A 20,308-nucleotide genomic window follows, 5' to 3' on the forward strand; every position below is an offset into this window, starting at 1 on the left:
ACAGAAAATACAGAACGAAGGAAAGGATTTCAGAATCTAATCACGACATCAGCGGTTCCAAGTGCAGCAGTTAAAACGATAAATAAATGCATGCATGAAGCTGAGCACTGATAACTCGCCTTCCCTGCAACATTTAGCGCTTAGCGGGCACATTTATCAACGACAATAATGTACCAGGACATGCACGTTGGGATCCCTTACGGCAGCGACACGCAAGGTATGACATTTATCTCACCCAAACTCCGTCCAGCTGCTCCCCAAGCCCCGCCTTGGCCAGAGCTCCCTGGGTGGTGATTGGTGGCATAGCCCTGCAGAGGGTGTGGGGTGGCGTAGGCTTGCCGGTGTAGGAGCTCAGACTCAGGGTGGGATGATCTGGAACTCCCATACACAAGACTACGGAGGAAGGGGAGCGGTGGATTGCGAAGCGTCATTAATTTCAAAGCACATTTGCATAAATCTAAATGTGTTCCCAAAATGTGACCCTAGAGGGGAAGACGAGGACGGATGCAGGGATTCCGTTAGTCTTCAATCGGCTGCCGTTCCGTTGAAAATGTACATCGGATGCCAACTTAAAGCTGCTTGTGTGGACATCATACGTAACGAAGCAATTATGCGCTTGATGTGGGAAACCAAATCCCCTGACGTGCTTGATTTAGGCCATGTGTGTCGTGCAAAAGCAAGGAAGATGAATAAAAGATTTAAAATCCAAATTCAGTCTTTACACCATGAAACAAGTCCCACCAAAGCATCAGTTTGAGTGGTATGCAAAGATGCCCCGATAGGGAATTTGCAATTATAATGACACCACAAGAGCAAATCTTTATATAACTTTAAAAATATATACGTCACAAATGCATCAAACCGCGTATTCAAACAGTGCAAGTTGCAGAACTTCGGCTTCAAACTCAGATTAAATGCGTGGCCGGACAACATGCTTTCTCTTTCGCTGCTAGTAGCGCCGCTTAGCATCGCTTAGCATCGCTTAGCATCGTTTAGCATCGCGTAGCATCGCGTAGCTCCTGCGCGCAGCAGCTACGGCAGGAACGCAGAGGCTAGGCCCGAACTGCAAGGCCAGCCTTTTATGTGTAAATAAGCCATTGTTAATCAATATGCGGGGTTGAAGCACAACAAAAGACAAGTTTCCTCAATTGATAGCAAAAGACCAACTCTTCAGTAATTAGCAATTAATTAATATGTTGATGTGGCTAACAGCTGGATGGCGCAAGGCGGCGTAATTGCATGCTAAACTGCATGCAAACACCAACAACTAGCAACGACAAATATCACCTCCCATTAGCAAGACAATGTGCTTTACGATTATATATATATATATACGTATATATATATATATAAATAAAAAAAAAAGGTAACGAACTGGGAGCAGAAAAGAATTCCCGCAGCTGAATAAATGGCAAAGACGCTTGCGGGCACAGGCCTCGAGTGATTTCCATGCAACACAAGGCTAGCTTGCAGGCTAGCTTGCAGGCTAGCGTAGAGCTAAAAGACAAGAGCTAGTGCACAAGTCGATGGAAGAAAATGTCCATCATCTTATAAATTTAACTTGTTTTATCCCCCTACCCACAATCCCCACCGGATATATCCGCAAAAAGAGGATTTAATTCAGTGGAAATATCCTGTGCCACAATTTCATTATGCAAATGAACCATCCACAAGCCGCCACATTGATCTCGTTCACGCTCCGGTAAAACGCGTTCGAGATGTCGGTGCGGCACCGCGGGCTCCTTTTTCTCCATTATTAACCATGTTTTTTTATCAAAAACACATTTTCATGGCTGGAATCTGTCAGATCATCTTATTTAAATCTGTCAGAGGGTGTTTTTTTTTGTTGTTGTTGTTGTTTTTTGCAGCGTCTTGCACTGATCGCAGCTCCTATCAACCCAAATGCATTTATCTATTAGGCTGAGTCCAGGCCTTCTGCACACTGGGAACAATAATTCCTATGGATGCTCCAGACATACCCCCCCCAACCTAAACCCCATGTCTGTCAATCACCCCCCCCCCCCCCAACCTTCCCTTTCTCCACCCCGCCCACCCCCACGACACGCACACGATCCTGTTTATAATTATTACTATGCAAGCGTTCGGATGACAATGCGCTCCGCGTAAAAGCCAAGCCGCGGCGCTATATATGGAGCCACTGGCGGACTAATTGTTTACACGAATCACTCCACGCACGCGACGATGTCCGGATCTCATGCTCACCTTGCTTTGGCCGATCTCTCGTAACTCCATCCTGCTCCTGCGCCCAAATCACCAAATCCTGTTCCCGGGTAATTTCTATCCATTTATAAATGGGAGTAGAAAATGTGCGCGATGAGGAGCGAGAGCAACGACAACGTCGCAGAGAAGATTACGGGGGGGGGAAGGGTGGTGGTGTCGGGGTGGGGGGGCGGGGGGGGGGGGTCCGGTCTTTACCGTGCTCGGTTTTTAGGCTATTTCCCTCGGTTTCATAAGCAAGTATCCAGGAGTGGAAAACAGCATATTGAAAAGAGAAATGGAGGGGAGGAGAAAGCTGGATGAAAAAGAGGGGGGGGGGGGGGGGGGTCTACGGGGCTATAATCCAACCACCTCCGAAAACGCCACTTCTCCTGATTCCTACGCCTTTTCCATTGATCATTTCCATCAATTCGGATTTAGTCCCAAATCGGTGTCGGTCCTGCGGGAGACGCGGCGGGTTCGGCCGGTGACGAGCGAAGGGCTGATAAACATTTGATTTGAACGCGTCCCTTTCTCGCCGTCTCTCCTCCCCTTTCTTCAGGCTAGCTCGTCTGCGCTACACCGCTAGCACGAGAGAAAAAAAAGAAGAAGATAGTAATCGATGTGCCCATTGGTTCCGATCGTTCCTCGCCGAAAAAGGGGGGAAAAAAATTCCCTCAATTTCAAAATAGTTTTTCTTTACATGCAAATCGTTCACCCCCCCCCCCCCCCCGCGCCGCCGCCCCCCCTTGGGCTAGCAAGCAGATGCTAGCTGTCAGTAACGACGCATCAAAATAAAACAGCGCCGCTTTTAGCTCCCTAAACGCGGGCTCCGCGGCTCCTCTTTCCCGCAGCAAGCCGAGTAAAAGCGACGACGAGTTCCTACGCGGGCCCGAACGCGGGGAAAAAAACACGAAAACCCGAACGAGGAAGTGTGAAGAAAGCAGGCCGCGCTTTAATATTTTTTACTCATTTTCCTCCGGAGACGCCATTTTTGAAGGCGGCTGGCCGCTGTCCGTCCTCCCTCTCTCGCTCTCTCCCCCTCCGCCTGTCTCACCGCGGAGACTCACTCACTCGCACCGTCTGCGGTCACCTCCATTCATCGCTATCCTAACTAGCCCTGCATATATATATATATTTATACATATTGCTGTTATTCATAGGCTAATTAATTCAGACTATATTTTGCACGCGCAAAATAAGAAGCTGTGGGATTGGTTGAGACGCATTCGTGCGCACTAACAGTAATAACCAGATTCACACAGACCTAAAAAAGCATTCACATCTTAATCATGAATGCTATTATTTTAGAGACAATTTCATTCCCTTTGATAATTATTTAAATAGGCTCCAGTTTTCCTATGCGTGCATTCTGAAATGTAGTTTCTACATTGCGTTCCTCTGTCCTGTTGTAGTCCTGTATTTGGGGAAACCTGCATGCCTCCACATGCATTTGATTTTCTCGCCAGCAGATGGCAACACTGGCTTTTATGGCCATTATATATATATAGGAGAAAGAATCGCTCATCAATTTGCAGCTGAGACAGAGCGATGATATTTAATATTTAGTGTTTGAGCTCCATCTTTTAGATTCTGTAATCTAATACCATGATATCATTGCATCCAATTGGACACAGCAATAAGGACAAGCACTAAAAAAAATAAGAAATAAAAAGCATGGAATATGATTGAGTGTATTTTTGTGCTACATGCAGCTGCACTGGCTGCTGCTAGTGCTTCTTTTGTTATGGCTGCATGGCCTGCTCTAAGTGGCTTTCAATTGTGCCCTTGGGCCAAGTAAAGTTTTCTGATTCTGGAATGAAATGTGGAACGTCGTTAACAGGTAAAACCGGTGCGTGTATCCTCAAGCGGCCTACTTTGTCCTGGCTGAAATGCATTATTGTAGTCCGTGGGTAAAAGCGTTTGTTTTGTTGCCCCCTGGCGGTGAAGCTAAATGTTACAACCACAATAATCAAAATCAGAAAACTTTATTAATCCCAGAGGGAAATTCTGTCAGCAACAGTGCTCCACTCAACAAGACACAGCAATACGGAATTGACAGTATGCACATAGTGCATTAATATAAATAATAAACTGTAATATTAAGAAATATATATATTTGTTGTAGATAGATGCAGCTACATGGTTAGGTTATAAAATGTATATAACCTATAACCTATTTAAGAAGTAAATATGGCTTCCTGGGAGTAACCTTGCTAATGTTAGCCAAATCCACTTTGAATATTGCCTTACTGGGTCTTTGTGATGCATCATGCTTGACTCAACAGCTCAGCTATATGCATGTTAATCAGAGAGACTGTAAACAAAGGACACCAATGAAATAATTTTAGAATACTAAACTACATTTCTAACTGAAATGTATAGGAATCTCTTTTATTATACTCCCTCTTTCACAATGAAGCAGCCCCCCCCCCCCCCCCCCCCCCCCCCTCTCTTGCCATCTTTCCCTCCATCCCAGTGACTAATCTGTAACCATACTTGACTGCAGCTTGTGCTGTAGCACACCTCCACCAACTCCTTCTCGCTCCTTTCAAAAATGCCCGGCTCTGAAGAAGCTGTGCCGGCACCGTGCCAGGTTATCAGAGTGGACGTTGACAAATGGTGAGTCCTAAATTAAGTGATTGTAGAGTCTGAAAATTGTAGTTATTCAAGCAAGTATACATTTAACATTCCAAAATGAATCATTAAATGGTCTCCAGCCATTGGGAAAGCCTTTGCTTTCCGTCCTGAAGAAAGATGGAGTAATATAGCGCTTGGGTTCCAGTTAAATCACTTCTAATAAAATCATTTTGGCCATTTCTCAGTCATTACTTATTGAGCTCTATGCATGTCTTCCAATGTGTTCAGAATGTCTCATCTGGACTCCATTTATAACAGTGCCTGTGGGATTATTACTAAATCTACTTTGAGTTCATATAAAATATTCATTCACGCCTCACTATATCCCCTCTTCCGTACAAGAGTTTGGCAGCGTTTTCAGATGACATTTACAGTACCATCAATGCATTGAGAAGCAAAAAATAGACTCGAGGTTTAAAATGGGATTTCACGTGGGTGACCGATGTCTGAGAGAAGTCCCGCGCATTCCTGTTAGTTCGTGTTACACGCAACAAGCGAAGGACATTTGATGTGGGTCCACGTGCAACAGCGATTAGTGTCGGTGGATCTGCTTTGCAGATTAATTCCTCTCGCTGTGCTTCATCCTGTGCAGAAAAGGGCAGATGTGGAGGTCTGAGCCGAAATACTTAATCATCTGGCTTTGCTGTGATAATTCTGCTGGTGCACAAGCAGATCAAGTTTCATGATTTTAAGATTCAATCAATGTGACTTCTGTTCTGTATATATACATTTGCATCTTGTAGTTGGCACAATTCCATTTTAATTGAAACCCTTGTTAAATACCAAAAGAGAATATCCTAACTGTAAATGTATACATTTGTTGCTTTGTGTTTCAGTGTCAGTGGGAAAAGAGCAGAAGACTGTAAGGACCTGATGGATGCTTTTCAGGCCTGCATAAAAACATTATCTGAAGGATCATAATGGATCTTGATAAAATGTAAGTCCTTGTTAACTATGATCTGTTTTAATTATTACATCCTTTTAAACATATTAAATACGGTAGTTGTTTATCAGTTTGCGCTTGGCTGTTTTACTTTTTTTTTTTAATATCTTAATCTATTACTAATTTAACAAGCTGACTTGTTTTTATATCAGTGAGTTTTCTAGAAAAAGAACACTGAAATTTATGGAGGATACATTTATCCAGAATCAGAGACAAATTAAAAGATAAAGTATTATACACCATGAAAAAAAAACTCAGCTGAAGAAAGGAAACATAGTATTTTAATGACAACTAAATATTGTCAAAAGGTATTTTAAAAATTATAAAGAAAGTGATCCATTTGAAAGTATGTAATTTACCGACTTTTTGAAGTATTGCATAATTGATATTGAGTACCTGATTACACCCTTGATGTCAGATTGTATCAGATAAAACTTTATTTAGATATCTTTGTCACATAATCTATATATGATACTGTAATTATTTTAATATTTCCCACTTTTTTTGTAATCACAGATTTACTTGATGGAAAACTTCCAGCTGGAGAGCATCCCATTCCTCTCTTATTGCACTGGATTGAACCAACTGAAAAACTGGGGAGGGGTGTGATGATGCTGAGCTTCTGTAGCTGCCTTTGCTTCTGTTAATGTGAAACCTTTTTCAATTGCGTCTCCACTATGGACTCGACTGTAACATTCAACAATGCGTTGATTTTTTTTAATGCATAAAAATAGAAATAAGTATGAAACATTGTTAATTTAAAATGACAGCATATTGTTTTTCATTTGTAATCTCAAATGTCATTGTAGCAGCAATATATACGTTCCTAAATGAGATCCATGGCGGATTGACGTTTTGTACTGGCCGAGCAGAGAGTAGTTACTCCTAATGGAATTAAGACGATCTTGTTAATCTCTGCTTAATCCTCACATTAGTGTCTGCTCTGAGCTGCCGACTGTCACTTTTCCACTTTTACTCTGAGTGCTGGGCCTGGCGAGCGGACCTGACTTGGACAGGAAGGTTCTCCTGAGTTCCTTCTCCTCAGGAAGATAAGATGTTTAGAATCCAAAAAACATAGTCGCCAAATAAACACCTGCACAATCCCAGATGCTGTCGGCTGAAGGAGATGCTTGAGACACGGTTGCATCTCAGCCATATAGTGTCTGCAGGTTTGTGAATGAGGCTCTCTAACCTTGAAAGATCTGCAGACTGAAAAGTTTGGTCGAACTTTTTCTTTGACCAGTTTTAAATCGCTCTATTACTCTATTCTTTTTTTTAAACAAAATCTTACAAAGCATATTTGCAAGTGATTTACATGTTAATTTGTTTATTATGTTCCATTCCAGTAGAATGCCATCCCTTTCTGTAGGGTGTGTCATTCAAAACACTTAATTTAGCATGAGCATGTTGATCTCAAAAGAATAAAGAGTGTCCCTTCGAAATGAACAACAACAAAAATGTTTGGATGAGAAGCTCTTGTGTTCTATTTCTGCTCCATGGAGACGGATCCCTCTGGCTGTGTGCAAATCAATCAGCCAGGCACAGATGAAGATGGGCTTTGAGGAATCATCCACCCACACATAAACTGAGATTTTAAAGATTTTTAACACATTTTGGAGATAAGGTCGGAGAGGCCGAACTTCGATGGTTTGTCCAGAGGAGAGACAGGGACTATATCGGTAGAAGGATGCTGAGGGTGGAGCTGCAAGGGAACAGGGCTAGAGGTCGACCCAGGAGACGATACATGGACGTAGTGAGGGAGGACATGAGAGTGGCTGGTGTTTGGGAGGAGGATGCAAAGGACAGGGTGAAGTGGAGAAAGTTGATTCGCTGTGGCGACCGCTCACGGGGCAAGCCAAAAGTACAGTAGTAGTAAGTACGTAAGTAGACTATTAACGTATTTAGAGTTGACAAATACATTATAAACTAGATTTTTACAAAACATAGGAAATAAATGCCATTAAATGCATCTGTGGAGTAATTTATTTTTATTTTATTTGTATTGTTAAATGTCGATGATTTATGTACCAAGGGCTTTCAACGGAAACAAGACCGCAAGGGCTTTTTTTTTTTAACACAGTAGCATGTATTGCAGTACAAGTATACAAGCATCCTGTCTAAGAGGAGCATTCTAACATTCTATCTAATAAACATATTCATCATCATCATCATCATGGAAATACTCAAGAAAAGTGCAGTATTTGTGCACATTTAGAGGATATCCGTGAGACATATTGTATGTTCCACATGAAGACACTGCCATGTTACACCTGCAGCAAATCAAACTGTAAATTCTGGAGGGCCGGGGCCGTGGCCGGGGCAAAGCCCCCCCCCAGCATCCCCTTTACAGACGTCTTTCCCCGTATTAACGGGACGAGGAGGCGCCCGGGGCCCGGTGTGGCCGATGCTGAGGCGAATGCAAAGATAAGCGTATTTTGAGGATGGAGGAGGAGGAGGAGGAAGAGGAGGAAGAGGGAGGGGCGGGGCGGGGGGGGGGATGGAGAGGGACCCGGATGCTGATGCGAGTGAGACGAAGGAAGGAAGGAGGAGAGAGAAAATATCGATTTACGGCAAGAAAAGCGAAATACCGAGAGGCTTTAGACGACATGAACTATGATCAGAAGCGAAGAGGGGAGGACGCCGGTCGGTGATCGCGCGCGTTGATCAGCGGACATCTGTGTTTATTTTACCTGTGTAGCCGCCGGGGGGGGGGAGGAGGGACACGCCGAGGGAGAGGATGCTGTGATCCGCTACTTCCAGGGACGTGGAGCGGAGAGAGCGCGATGGCTGATATGTGAGGACATTTAGCGAGTACGAGGCGACCCGTTTGATTAAACCCCGGCGTTTTTAGCGATGACGGAAAACTTCAGGAGGCGCTTTTGACAGGCGGCGCGGGCGACTCGGCCATTGGTCCAAGCGAAGAAGCTAAAGCTAGCCTCGCTGCTGTGTGGGAGAGCGGCGGCGAGGCTAAGATAGCATGTTGTCTGTCGCACCTTGAAAACAGGCCTGATTGAAAGCATGCAATAGTTGTTGTTTTTTGTTTTTTTTATTAAGACACAGGCTTTTGTTTTTGTTTTTGTTTTTTGACTCATCATGTCACTGTAAAAAAAAAAAAAAAAAAAAAAAATCTGTGCAGCAAATGTGATATCTTTAGGGGTTCTCCAAGAGCTAATTTTCTCAGAACTGACTCATATTTATCGCCATTGATGTGACACAAATACGAAGTACACATTAGTGTTGGTTAAATCAGCATCTAACAGCGTGGAAGAGCCTTTGAGACTCGTTGCCACCTCCGTCTCTTTGCCCCAGGCTGCCCGTGGCTTCAGAACAAATCCTCTTTGGCCAATGTTCATTAGCCCGGCTGAGGTGAAAGGATGTTTATTTGCCATCCAGATCAGCCCCACTTTGACCTGTGCGTTCCAGTAACTTCAAAGTGTTGCCACTGAAATAAAGACAGGTTCACCTCCATCCCACAATAAATCCTGTATAAGCTGTAGAATAGCGGCGTAATTGCAATAATCGCAGAGCTTTAATAGTAACCGTGCTTCAGCCGCCAGTCAGAGCAGCATGAGTAAGGAACTGTCTCTCGGTCAGTCAGCTCAATATGTCGGGCCCTACCGACTGGAAAAAACTCTGGGGAAGGGACAGACGGGTGAGTAATAAATAATACAAAAAAATGCCTTTAATGTTATAATATTTCTCTCACACCCCCCCGCTTAATATATCTTTTTCTATGTTTTTCAGGACTGGTCAAACTCGGGGTACATTGTATTACGGGTCAGAAGGTAGCCATCAAAATAGTGAACAGAGAGAAGCTGTCGGAGTCCGTCCTCATGAAGGTACGGCGCCGTCCAGGGACAGCAACAATGCTAACGTGCTAATCTAGTCGGGTTATGCTCCATGATCTCTGTATTTTGGCTTGCATGCTAGCTAATTAGCCAGCCTTCCTTCTGTCGCTTTGAATGAGTTAGCTTGTTCTGCTTTCGTGTCTTCATCTCTTTCCTTCTCTTTCTCTCTCTCTCTCTCTCTCTCTAAGCAGGTTGAGAGGGAGATTGCCATTCTGAAACTGATTGAGCATCCACACGTGCTGAAGCTGCACGATGTTTATGAGAATAGCAAATATCTGTGAGTCCCCTCTGCATTTGAAAGAGCACGGCGGATTGACATGTTGATGTCAGACGTCCTGATGCTGTGAAAACTGAGATTAGGAATATAAAAGCATTAATATTCTTCTAAATTTGCTTTCATCCCTTTATTTCTCATTTTGCCTTCAATTCCTACAAAATACTACTTATGGGAAATACTTTAACATATGCATCGCTGCATTTTCTCTTACTTTTGTTTCCCTTTGCATCCAAACAGCCATCGTATGATCTAGGATTTCAAATGCCTAAGATGAGAGTTGTTTTATTTCCTTTACTCCTCGGAGACGATGGAAGCTTTAGATCATCTCGCCGCCCCTTTATGCCGGCAGGTACCTGGTGTTGGAGCATGTTTCAGGAGGAGAGCTGTTTGACTATCTGGTGAAGAAAGGACGGCTGACTCCGAAAGAGGCCAGGAAGTTCTTCAGGCAGATCATTTCTGCTTTGGATTTCTGCCACAGTCATTCCATCTGGTGGGGTTTTTTTTATTTTTTTATTTTTTTTTTGACTTTTAAATTGAGCTTCGGAATTCTTCGGAGGCCCGAACAAAAAGAAACCATTTGAATCACTATTATTTCTCAGAGCTAATTTGATGTTCAGGCAAATGAAAGTGTTTCTGCTGCATTAATGACCAAATCACACACAGATTTAAACAATGTTCTCCTATTGTGTGGCGTACCCGGTCGTGCACGTCTCTCTTGCACAGTTCATCACATCTTAAGCGTTATTTGTGTAGTTTATAGTTACATCTCTCATTTCTTCAGAGCAAGGCAAATGATTTGCTCTGTCATTTTCTACAAATTGCAATTGGCTCGCCCAGTCATGCAAACCGGCCCCCGCTCCACAGGGGCCGGTTTTGCAGCTGTCCTGTTTTTCCGAGGCATTTGCAAAGTGGCAAAGGGAAGACTCTGTGTCTGTAAAATTAAAATCTGTAATGCTATCCTGAAGAATAAAATGACATTTTGTGGCTTTTCTTTTTTTATCAAGCAAAAATAATTGCTTTAGCACCATGAATCAATATCAACAATGAATTTTGCGGCACAGCTGAAGTTCAACTCATCTCGTCTGGAACACCATTAACATCTCTTGTCTTTGCGCAGCCACAGAGATCTGAAGCCGGAGAACCTACTCCTGGATGAGAAGAATAACATTCGTATCGCTGACTTTGGCATGGCCTCCCTACAGGTTGGAGACAGTCTTTTAGAGACCAGCTGTGGGTGAGTATTCAACGTAGTTCGCATTTCCGGTACACAATGTAAATCCCTCATGGTAAATAACAAAATAGTTTCTACAGAAGCTAAAAATATGACTTAAACCATTCAAGATGTGTCTATAAATAGAGCGTGTGCCATAGATTTGCTATTATTAATGTAACTGCTTATTTGTACAGGATTGTAAGCACAGTAATGCTGTTTGTAACACATCTCTCTTTGATCTTAGATCGCCACATTACGCCTGCCCTGAAGTCATACGGGTACGTGTTCTGCTTGTTGCACAGTTCCTTCCTCAAATATTGCTATCAGTATAATAAACAAACCAAGTATGCTGCTAAATTATTCATTTCGTTGCAAATCCATACTGTAGTACACAAGCTACATAAAATCAACACAAAGACACCACAAACCATTTCAACGTAATGGATCATTTGATAAAGTGTCATTTCTGTTTTTAAGTTAGAATTTCACAGGGATTCTGTCTTTTGCAGGGAGAGAAATATGATGGGCGGAGAGCTGATGTGTGGAGCTGTGGGGTCATCCTTTTTGCTCTACTGGTGGTAAGTCCTTTACTCCTATTTGAACACTCCCATGTGTTTGGATTGATACATTACTTTATCCTTTCTCCACCTTTTCTTTTTTTTTTCCCTCTGCAGGGTGCCCTACCTTTTGACCACGACAATTTACGTCAGCTTCTTGAGAAGGTGAAGAGTGGGGTGTTCCATATGCCCCACTTCATCCCCCCGGACTGCCAGTCTCTGCTCAAGGGGATGATTGAGGTTAACCCTGAAAAGAGGCTCACGGTAGGGCTTTGCTAACACCAGGCTCACAAAGAGGGTTTATTGACTGGTTCCCAAAAGCAATCGCAAAAGTAAATTGATTAAATTAATTTCAATGTTAATATTGGATTGTGTTAAAGTACAATCTGTCTGTGCCACAATGAAATGAATATTCATTAATACTTTTCATCCAACTTTGATTAGGCATGATTTCCTGTTTTGTTCCCGAAATACTACACACTGCATTGATGCAGCCTGTGACTTTAACATTCAGTGTTCAGCAATGATGACGTGTATAAAAAGTATCTGGTGTAAACTGTTTGAACAGCAGAGGTCTCTGTCCATCTGGCTGTAGAAACTAATTGCCCCCATCTGCCCTGTCACCCCTCACAGCTAGAGGCCATCCAGAAACACGCCTGGTATCTGTGAGTAGATGTTCATTTTTTTCCACCCGTAATGTTTGGATAAAGGATTTGGAGTGATCTCGCATCATATTTTATCATATACTGAATATTATATTTGTCACTCACGGGTTTCATTGTGTGTGTGTGTGCGTGTGGCTTTCAGGGGTGGTCGTAATGAGCCGTGTCCCGAGCAGCCGCCCCCCAGGCGAGTGTGTGTGAGGCAAATCTTGCCACTCACTGAGCTGGATCCAGATGTGCTGGACAGCATGCACTCATTGGGTTGTTTTCGGGACAGAGTCAAGCTCACGCGTGATTTGCAGTGTGAAGAGTAAGTTTCACGTGTTTTCACAGTTTTCTTTTGCACATGGAGTGAACAGGAAAATAGAAGCGATCTATCTATCTATCGACATTAAAAACAATGCTTACAAAAGAATGAGAAAGCAATATTTTATTAAATATATACAAGATACAAACAATCCCAAAGCATCAACAATAATTAAAATGAGACTCTTGCTCTTGTCTTTATTTCAGGACTGCTGTATAGAATTTCATGTAGACGCTAGTTATTCTTTTACTCGGCTATTTTCTTTGAGTTTTATCTGATTTCTATGGACTCCTGTGATTTCTGGACAGATATTTTGGGTGAAAGCATCCAAGATGTTTATAGACTTAAGATTTTCTAGGTCCTGCCCCTCTTAGAAACAAAATTATGACAATAGGCTATCGTCTTCTGCTCCACATATGTTGTAGCCTGTTATATGATACCCTGTCCACTTAAAGTGTAACAGTGTGTTTATGTGCTCAGCTGACAGCTATGTTCAGTCTGCTTTTTACATACCGGTACATACATTCAGGGAGAGAAAACTTTCTGGTTTCTAAATCTCATATTTTCGAGAATTATTTTTGTGTCTGTCCCAGAGAAAACCAGGAGAAGATGATCTATTACCTACTGCTGGACAGGAAGGAGCGCTACCCCAGCTACGAGGATGAGGACGTTCCTCCACGCAATGACATAGGTCAGTCTTTAGGGGGCAGAAGGGATCCGCTAAAGAGCAGCAGTTCTTCTCAGACCTCCTTACCAAAACGCAGAAGAAGGTCTGTGACTTATTTCAGATGACCTTCTTGTTGATTTGCAGACTGAGACCATGTAAATAGTTGCGATTCTCTGACTTGTTCGCTCTCATCACGTCTGCAAGGGTGTGAAACTGCAGGGCTATAAAAAGTCCCCACAGAATAATAAAATAAATGTTCTAAGCAGACAGTGTGGGGGCGAGGATGAGAAACTATTTATGCCTCCTTCTGTTTCGCATTCTCATTGTCTTACCAAAATGATATTTTCATCAGCCAATATCAGTATAAACAGACTCCTAACATAAGAAATCTACCAGGGAATATATGCTTAACCAGAAACTGAGCTGGGATCGTCACCAAGAAGGTCATCAATGCTCAATCCATACCAGATTGTTGAGTCCCTTAGTCAGCAGAAATCACAAAACAAAATGGATCCCAGGAAGCAAAAAATTATAATAATAGTTTGATACTCAATACAAGAATACATTTGATCTACAGATCACTAGTTAACGTTCTCAGCTTTTTTTAGATGCACTGTGGTTGAATGTTAGTTTTTGGCTGCTGCAATTATTTGCTATTTTGTGGATTTTCACCTATCGTGGAACGCAACACCGCCGACGAACGAGGGACGGCCGCAGACGTTAGCATGCGTATTAAAAGAATGCACGTTCGACATGAGCTTCAAACTTTGTGCGATGTTGTTGTTGTTGCCCCTCAGCAGACCCTCCTCGAAAGCGTGTCGACTCTCCTATGCTGACGCGCCACGGCCGCTGTCGCCCAGAGAGGAAGAGCCTGGAGGTGCTGAGTGTGACCGAGCAGGGGTCTCCCACCCCACCTCGCAGGGCCCTGGACACAACTGCACACAGCCAGAGGTAAGAGTACTTTATGCTTACACACACACGCACGCCACACGTTTTCATGCAGCTTATGCGTTTCTCTGACACTTTGACTTCTGGCCTCTGTCAGGTCTCGCTCCGTCAGCGGAGCATCAACTGGTCTTTCCTCCAGTCCCCTCAGCAGTCCCAGGGTGAGGGCCTGCTGGCCAACTTTTAACACGCAATACGCTAACGTGTTTCTGTTCTGAATACCCGCACTGCCTGATGACTGTTATGAATAATGGATTTTTTTTTATTGGTATTTTTGTGGACGTTAATAGAAAATAAAGGAGTGGCAGCTTCTTTTATAACTTGATTGTACTAAATGGGCACATGGTCATATTGCATTAATTGTCAGGCAGCTCAATGGAAACAAAATCATATTTTAGCAGCAAATATTGTGTCGTTTAAAGAATTTCTAGCATTTAATGATGAAACTGGTGATTTTGTAACTCGAGCAACATTCCTGCATTTGGGTCAATCTCCCGTTGCAAAAGTACCACTAGTAGCTGATTCTAACGGTTTAACTTGAACAATTTGGCAGCATTTCAGTTGAAAACAATTATTATCAACTAAATGTGAAGAATCCTGAGTCATAGAAATCAATCAATTGCACCAAAACAGAACAAAATAAACCACAATGAAATGCTGGAAGGCTGAACACAAAGTTCTGAGTCCTTTCCCAGTCTGTTTTCCAGTGATGATTACTGGGAGGAAGCTGAGCACGATAGGTTACCAGTCAGCACCTTAACTGACAATGCTCCCATATCGACGTATTCCGGCTAATTGTTGAGGTCGTTTTTTATCGATAGTGCATTAAATGATTTAAAGAATTCTGACCTCACTTCACAATCAGGCTCATCATTACATCACCGGGACTTTAACACTGACTGAGGTCTGTGTGACATTTGTCTTCTGTCATTATCTCACTTCTCTTCACTCACCTTGCATGAACTTTATATTTGTGTATTTGTTAAGAAAATGAAGATAGAACCTTCAAATCAGACACTTTATTTGAGATTATGTTAAACGTTCTTGTTTTGCCCCCCGACGGGAAGCTATAGATAATAAATAATGAAACTTCCCTGCCGGATAGAGTTGGAGTTAGATCCTTGTCGATGCATTCTTAACCCCGTCACTGCTCCAACCGCCACTAAAGCCTCGCTTCCATTAGATAGAAGGCGTATGCTTTCATAGCCAGCACTGCTAGCACTGCTTTGGACACTTTCACGCCTCACGACGTGCACTCTTTCTTGTCATGAAGCATGATATTCATTTCCATCCTTTCTCCATGTTCCATCCCCTCTCTCTCTCTTGTGATCCACCTCTCCCGCCCCCACAAACCCACTCCCCAGTCCTATCAGAGCCCCGTCTTCACTTTCAGCCAATCAGACGTCACCTCTGCCACCGCAACCCCACTCACAAAGGAGCCCAAACAGGGAAGCGCCACTCCTCTTCGCTCAGCGCGGGCTCATGACAAGCTCAAAGCTTCCCCCAACTCAAAGACCCTGACCCTGCCCACAAAGGGACCTGCCGACAGATCCCACCTGCAGACCATCAAATCCTTACCTCTGCACAACCCATCCTCTCGCTCACCCTCCCCGTCTCCACTCCTGTCACCCATCCCCCGTTTCTTCTTCCCCTCCTCCTCTGTCCTGAAATCAATGACCAAGAACATCTACCCAAATTCTGCCCACTCTGTGCCACAGGTCACTCCCCAAGGCTCTCCATTGCCCACACCGTTGGGCACCCCTGTCCACCACCCTCACCATCCCTCCTCCACCCCGCCCTCCTCTTCCTCGTCCTCATCCTCTTCGCGGGCGGAGGGAGGGGGAGGGGTGGGTTCGCTGTCGCTCACCCCGCCCTCCAGCCCCGGAGGGGGAAGCGGCATTGCATCCAGCAGCTCTGCCCACTGGAGAACTCGCCTCAATTCTTTTAAGAACAACCTGCTGGGCTCGCCACGTTTCCATCGTCGCAAACTGCAAGGTAAGCATATTACTTTAAGGCGACGCTTGATGTCGTGTTTTGTTGCATTTTCACAGGAACAAGTTGATCAGGGAAATTGCAAGAGGTCCAGTAGGTGACACTAGCCCCCCCCCAAACATAACTTCCTCAAAGAGATACTGAATAAAGTGGTATTTGAAAGGAGCTCAACAAGGACGGAAGATGGAGTTTTATTTTCCTGTAATTTTACGTAAAGTTTTTGAGATGTGATGTCATTTCAACCAGGGATCACTTCTCCTCTCTTTGACAGCTTCATTCTTTTCTTGCGCCAAGAATTTAATTTAATTCTAATTGCCCAAAAGTGAAAGAGGACCCCATGACAGCTAAAGTCTTTTTTTTTTAAAGCATCGTTGATCTTTGACTCTGGGTAGAAACCTCTGCCCCTGAACTAGATGTAATTTGGTGATCAGTTTAAAAAGGGGATCCTCTGTCGTGACAGGTAAAATATTGAGATTATACATATTCTCCCAGAGTGACAATAGATTTCACCTTCATTACTTTCCTTGCAGCTAATTTAATACTGGACGCACATTTGTTTTTAAGGATGACGTTTTTAATCTCTTTCAGTTCCCACATCCGAAGACATGTCCAGTCTCACGCCGGAATCCAGCCCCGAGTGAGTCCCGCTCCGTGAAAAAGACGATCGTTAGAGCGCCACTTCTTTTCACCAAATGAAGCTGTATGTTTGTGCTTTTTTTCGCTCTATGTATTCACATCGTTTTCTTGGGGCGGGGGGGGCCACCAGGTTGGCAAAGAAATCGTGGTTTGGGAACTTTATCGGCTTGGAGAAAGAGGAGCAGATCTTTGTGGTGATAAGAGACAAACCTCTGAGTTCTGTCAAAGCTGATATTGTCCACGCCTTCCTGTCTGTGAGTATCTGATGTGGCCTGTCTGTCTGTCCATTTACAGAAAGCATGGCCCTCACTGACTAAGCTGTAAGGACCTCACATCCACTCTGCATTCACATCATTTCCTTCATTTCAGTCTTGCTCACTCGCGGCATGTTGGATCACGCTGCCTTCACCGATGCTCACGCTTTCTCTCTTCTCCTCACCCTCACCCTTTGTCTCCCTATACTCACGTTGACCCCCATACCTCTCCCACACCTCGTAAGTCTGTCGGTCTCTCTGCTTCTTCTCTGTCTTGCCGTCGCGCAGATCCCGTCGCTCAGTCACAGCGTCCTCTCTCAGACCAGCTTCCGGGCCGAGTACAAATCCTCCGGCGGCCCCTCCGTCTTCCAGAAGCCCGTCAAGTTCCAGGTGGACATCGCATTCTCCGAGGGAGAGAGGGAGCGAGACAGGGAGAGGACAGAGAGGGAGGGCAGGAGGGAGACAGGAATCTACAGCGTGACGTTCACCCTCATATCAGGCAAGTGGAGTAAATATTAACCATCGAATTGTGGGTTTAGTTTTTATTGTACCTACATAAAGCAACATTTTGTTTGCAGGCAGAGTCGATGGAAAGGATCGATAACAAATTGTGTATTTCTTACATTTGAACGGTGCATGACGAGCTGTCTCATCTTTTTTTCCAGCCCTTTTTTCATCCAGTCTTTGCACCAAGTTAAACTAAGCTAACTCGTTCCTGTATCTTGTATCTTCAGGCCCGAGCCGCAGGTTCAGACGGGTTGTGGAAACGATTCAAGCGCAGCTTCTCAGCTCCCATGATCAACCCATGGTGCAAGCCCTGTCTGGTGAGACTGCTTACACAAACACGAGAATACAAAGTATCGATCCCCCCCCCCCCCCCCCCATAGGTACATACGCACAGGTGTTTGCAAACCATATTTCAATTTCTTTCAAGCAGTGGATTGAATGAAACAAACACCAACAGATTTTTCTGCGGCCCAGCTTTTCTGTTGAAGCTACACTGTTGTTGTTGTTGTTGTTTACAGACTTGTTCCGTTGAAAGATCTCCTGTGGCCACAACGTAGGGCGAGCAGCCACTTCACTTCAGCGGCCGGACACGTCGTAATTTGATAGTGACTTTCCTGTCCTCTTCTCCTGATCCCTTCCCAGATGAGAAGAACGGCCGTCCCCACGGGACCCCCACCCGACAAAATTCAAGGCGCTCTGAGGGTGGGGGCGACAGGTGCGAATGGGGAGACCGAGCAGATGGCGGAGGTATAGGAGGCAGTGGAGGGGTTCTGCAACGCAGAGGCTCGGCCAAAGAGAGAACCCGACTGCTGTCCTCCAATGGAACCCAGTCCCAGCCCTAAGACAGAAAGCGGGACCTCAGAACAGGATGCCCGAACTACAGACGGCAGTATGACTTCATCTCCAAGTATCCCTGCAAGCCTTCAGCTACTCCTATTCTTCCTAGACTCAGTTGTCAAAGGTGCTTGACCATAGCAAGGATTGAGCCCCCCGTCGTGCATTTCTTTTATTTTCCCCACAATTCGACATTCTTTTGAACGCTTGGCTCAAAAGGATTCCTTTTATTGACAAAAAAAAAAATATGACTGAGCAGTTTTGTATCCATCGCAGATACAGCTTCACAGATCAAACTAGGAATTTTGAAGTGCTAATGTGCATGCCAGTTAGCAAATCAGCCTGCTAAAGGATGCTGTCGTGATCAGATAGGCTAGAATACCCTATCATTGTAATAGATTATCTGACAGACAAAAAAAAAAAACAGTCTTGTGAGGGTTCTCAAGATGACACTTAAAATTAACCACGCTCTTATCATTATCAAGCAACCTGCATTTACCAGCTCGCACCGATAGAAATGTAGAAGTGCGAGCTAGAGTCGCAGAGACGAACAAAAGGTCCGGATTTTCTCAGGAGAAACTGCGTCCTGAAATTCCAGCAGTGTCTTGTCCTGAGGTAAAGAAACCCAACAAAGTAAGCTAAGGAAGTGAATGTGAAAAAAAACGACATATTTTTTTATTTCATTTTAATTTATGTTTACATAATTATTTTGAGGATGTCAGTAACGCAGTGATAATAGCAGAGGGAGTAGCTAGAAAAGAGACGTGTTCGGAGAACGGAAGCTGACACGTTGTTTGTTTAATGTTAAATTATTTTGATTCTTTTGTATTTTCTTGGTATTCAGAGACGACCCCAACAATTCTTCTTAGAATTTTGCGTTGGACTGTTCCTCTGAAGAAGAGTATTTTTTTTTTTGAACAGAAATATGAACATTACTATAAAAAGAATGAAAAAAAAACCCCCAACATGTGTGAATAGCTCCATGAAGCGCATCAAAGCCGTTCACGCCCAGATTGAACGAGGAGAGCATTCCTGGCCTGCGGATCAAGCCGAAGACACCTTGACTTCAGTTTGCCATAGTATTCACTTTGTGACTCAAAAACAAATTCATTCATGAACTCTTTCACAGTGCAGGACTTGAGAGAGATGCTTGCGATGTCAACTCCTTGTCGAATGGGACTTCAAAATGAGAAAGGAAGCAGAGTTCTCATCACTTCATTGTTCATTGACGAGCCAAGTAGTCCATCATTGCGTCCATGCTCATCCTCGAGTCGCACCAATCTGCAAGCAGGCAAAGCAACTTGAACGGTCACTACTGCTCCAGCATTCCCGTCAGACTAGTCTGTGTTCGTCACCAGTCTTCCATACGACACTATATGCAACTAAATTGCAGAATGTTTTCAGATATACATGCCACAAGCTCCGTTTATTTAAACTGTAATATTTCCGTTTATAAATTTGTCCACTTAACTTATTTTTTTTAATGTATTTATTTATTTATTTGGTCACATGGTTTTCGTGTCGTGCACAACTAGACTTTATGCCAACAAAAATATATTAAGAGCTGCTTTTTTTTCAGTGCTTAATTCCATGCAAACGTTGGTAGCAGTACCAATACATTGCTCTCATTGTACTTTTCCAATGTTCTTTGTCTATATTGCTCATGTGTTTTATTGTACTGCAGTCACTGGGGTGTGTGTGTGTGTGTGTGTGTGTGTGTCTGTGTGTGTGTGAGAGATGGATGGCTGAGTAAGAGTGAGCTGAAAACTAGCCTGCGTGTTTTGAGCTGATTAAGTACATAGCTTTTGG

General features: G+C 43.8%; 2 protein-coding genes across 2 annotated transcripts in view; one reads left to right on the forward strand and one right to left on the reverse strand.

The window, feature by feature from the left end:
* prr12a (proline rich 12a) overlaps window positions 1–2,339 on the reverse strand; it is a 13,267-nt gene extending 10,928 nt beyond the window's left edge. Inside the window, 2 exon segments of the mRNA XM_068754324.1 lie at window positions 206–393; window positions 2,224–2,339. Coding sequence (XP_068610425.1) covers window positions 206–393; window positions 2,224–2,306 — 271 coding nt within the window. The 5' untranslated portion in view covers window positions 2,307–2,339.
* Window positions 2,340–9,367: 7,028 nt separating this feature from the next.
* On the forward strand, window positions 9,368–18,507 carry LOC137909900 (serine/threonine-protein kinase BRSK2-like). Its single transcript, XM_068754331.1, has 19 exons — window positions 9,368–9,452; window positions 9,545–9,639; window positions 9,840–9,925; window positions 10,275–10,415; window positions 11,043–11,159; window positions 11,383–11,416; window positions 11,648–11,716; window positions 11,813–11,959; window positions 12,329–12,360; window positions 12,503–12,667; window positions 13,258–13,355; window positions 14,129–14,282; window positions 14,377–14,437; window positions 15,713–16,271; window positions 16,857–16,905; window positions 17,035–17,158; window positions 17,447–17,657; window positions 17,893–17,982; window positions 18,308–18,507. Exons 1-19 carry the CDS (start codon window positions 9,368–9,370, stop codon window positions 18,505–18,507), a joined length of 2,517 nt encoding a protein of 838 aa, XP_068610432.1.
* Window positions 18,508–20,308: the final 1,801 nt, after the last annotated feature.

Source organism: Brachionichthys hirsutus, chromosome 21, assembly GCF_040956055.1.
Source record: "Brachionichthys hirsutus isolate HB-005 chromosome 21, CSIRO-AGI_Bhir_v1, whole genome shotgun sequence".
Classification (NCBI taxonomy): Eukaryota; Metazoa; Chordata; class Actinopteri; order Lophiiformes; family Brachionichthyidae; genus Brachionichthys; species Brachionichthys hirsutus.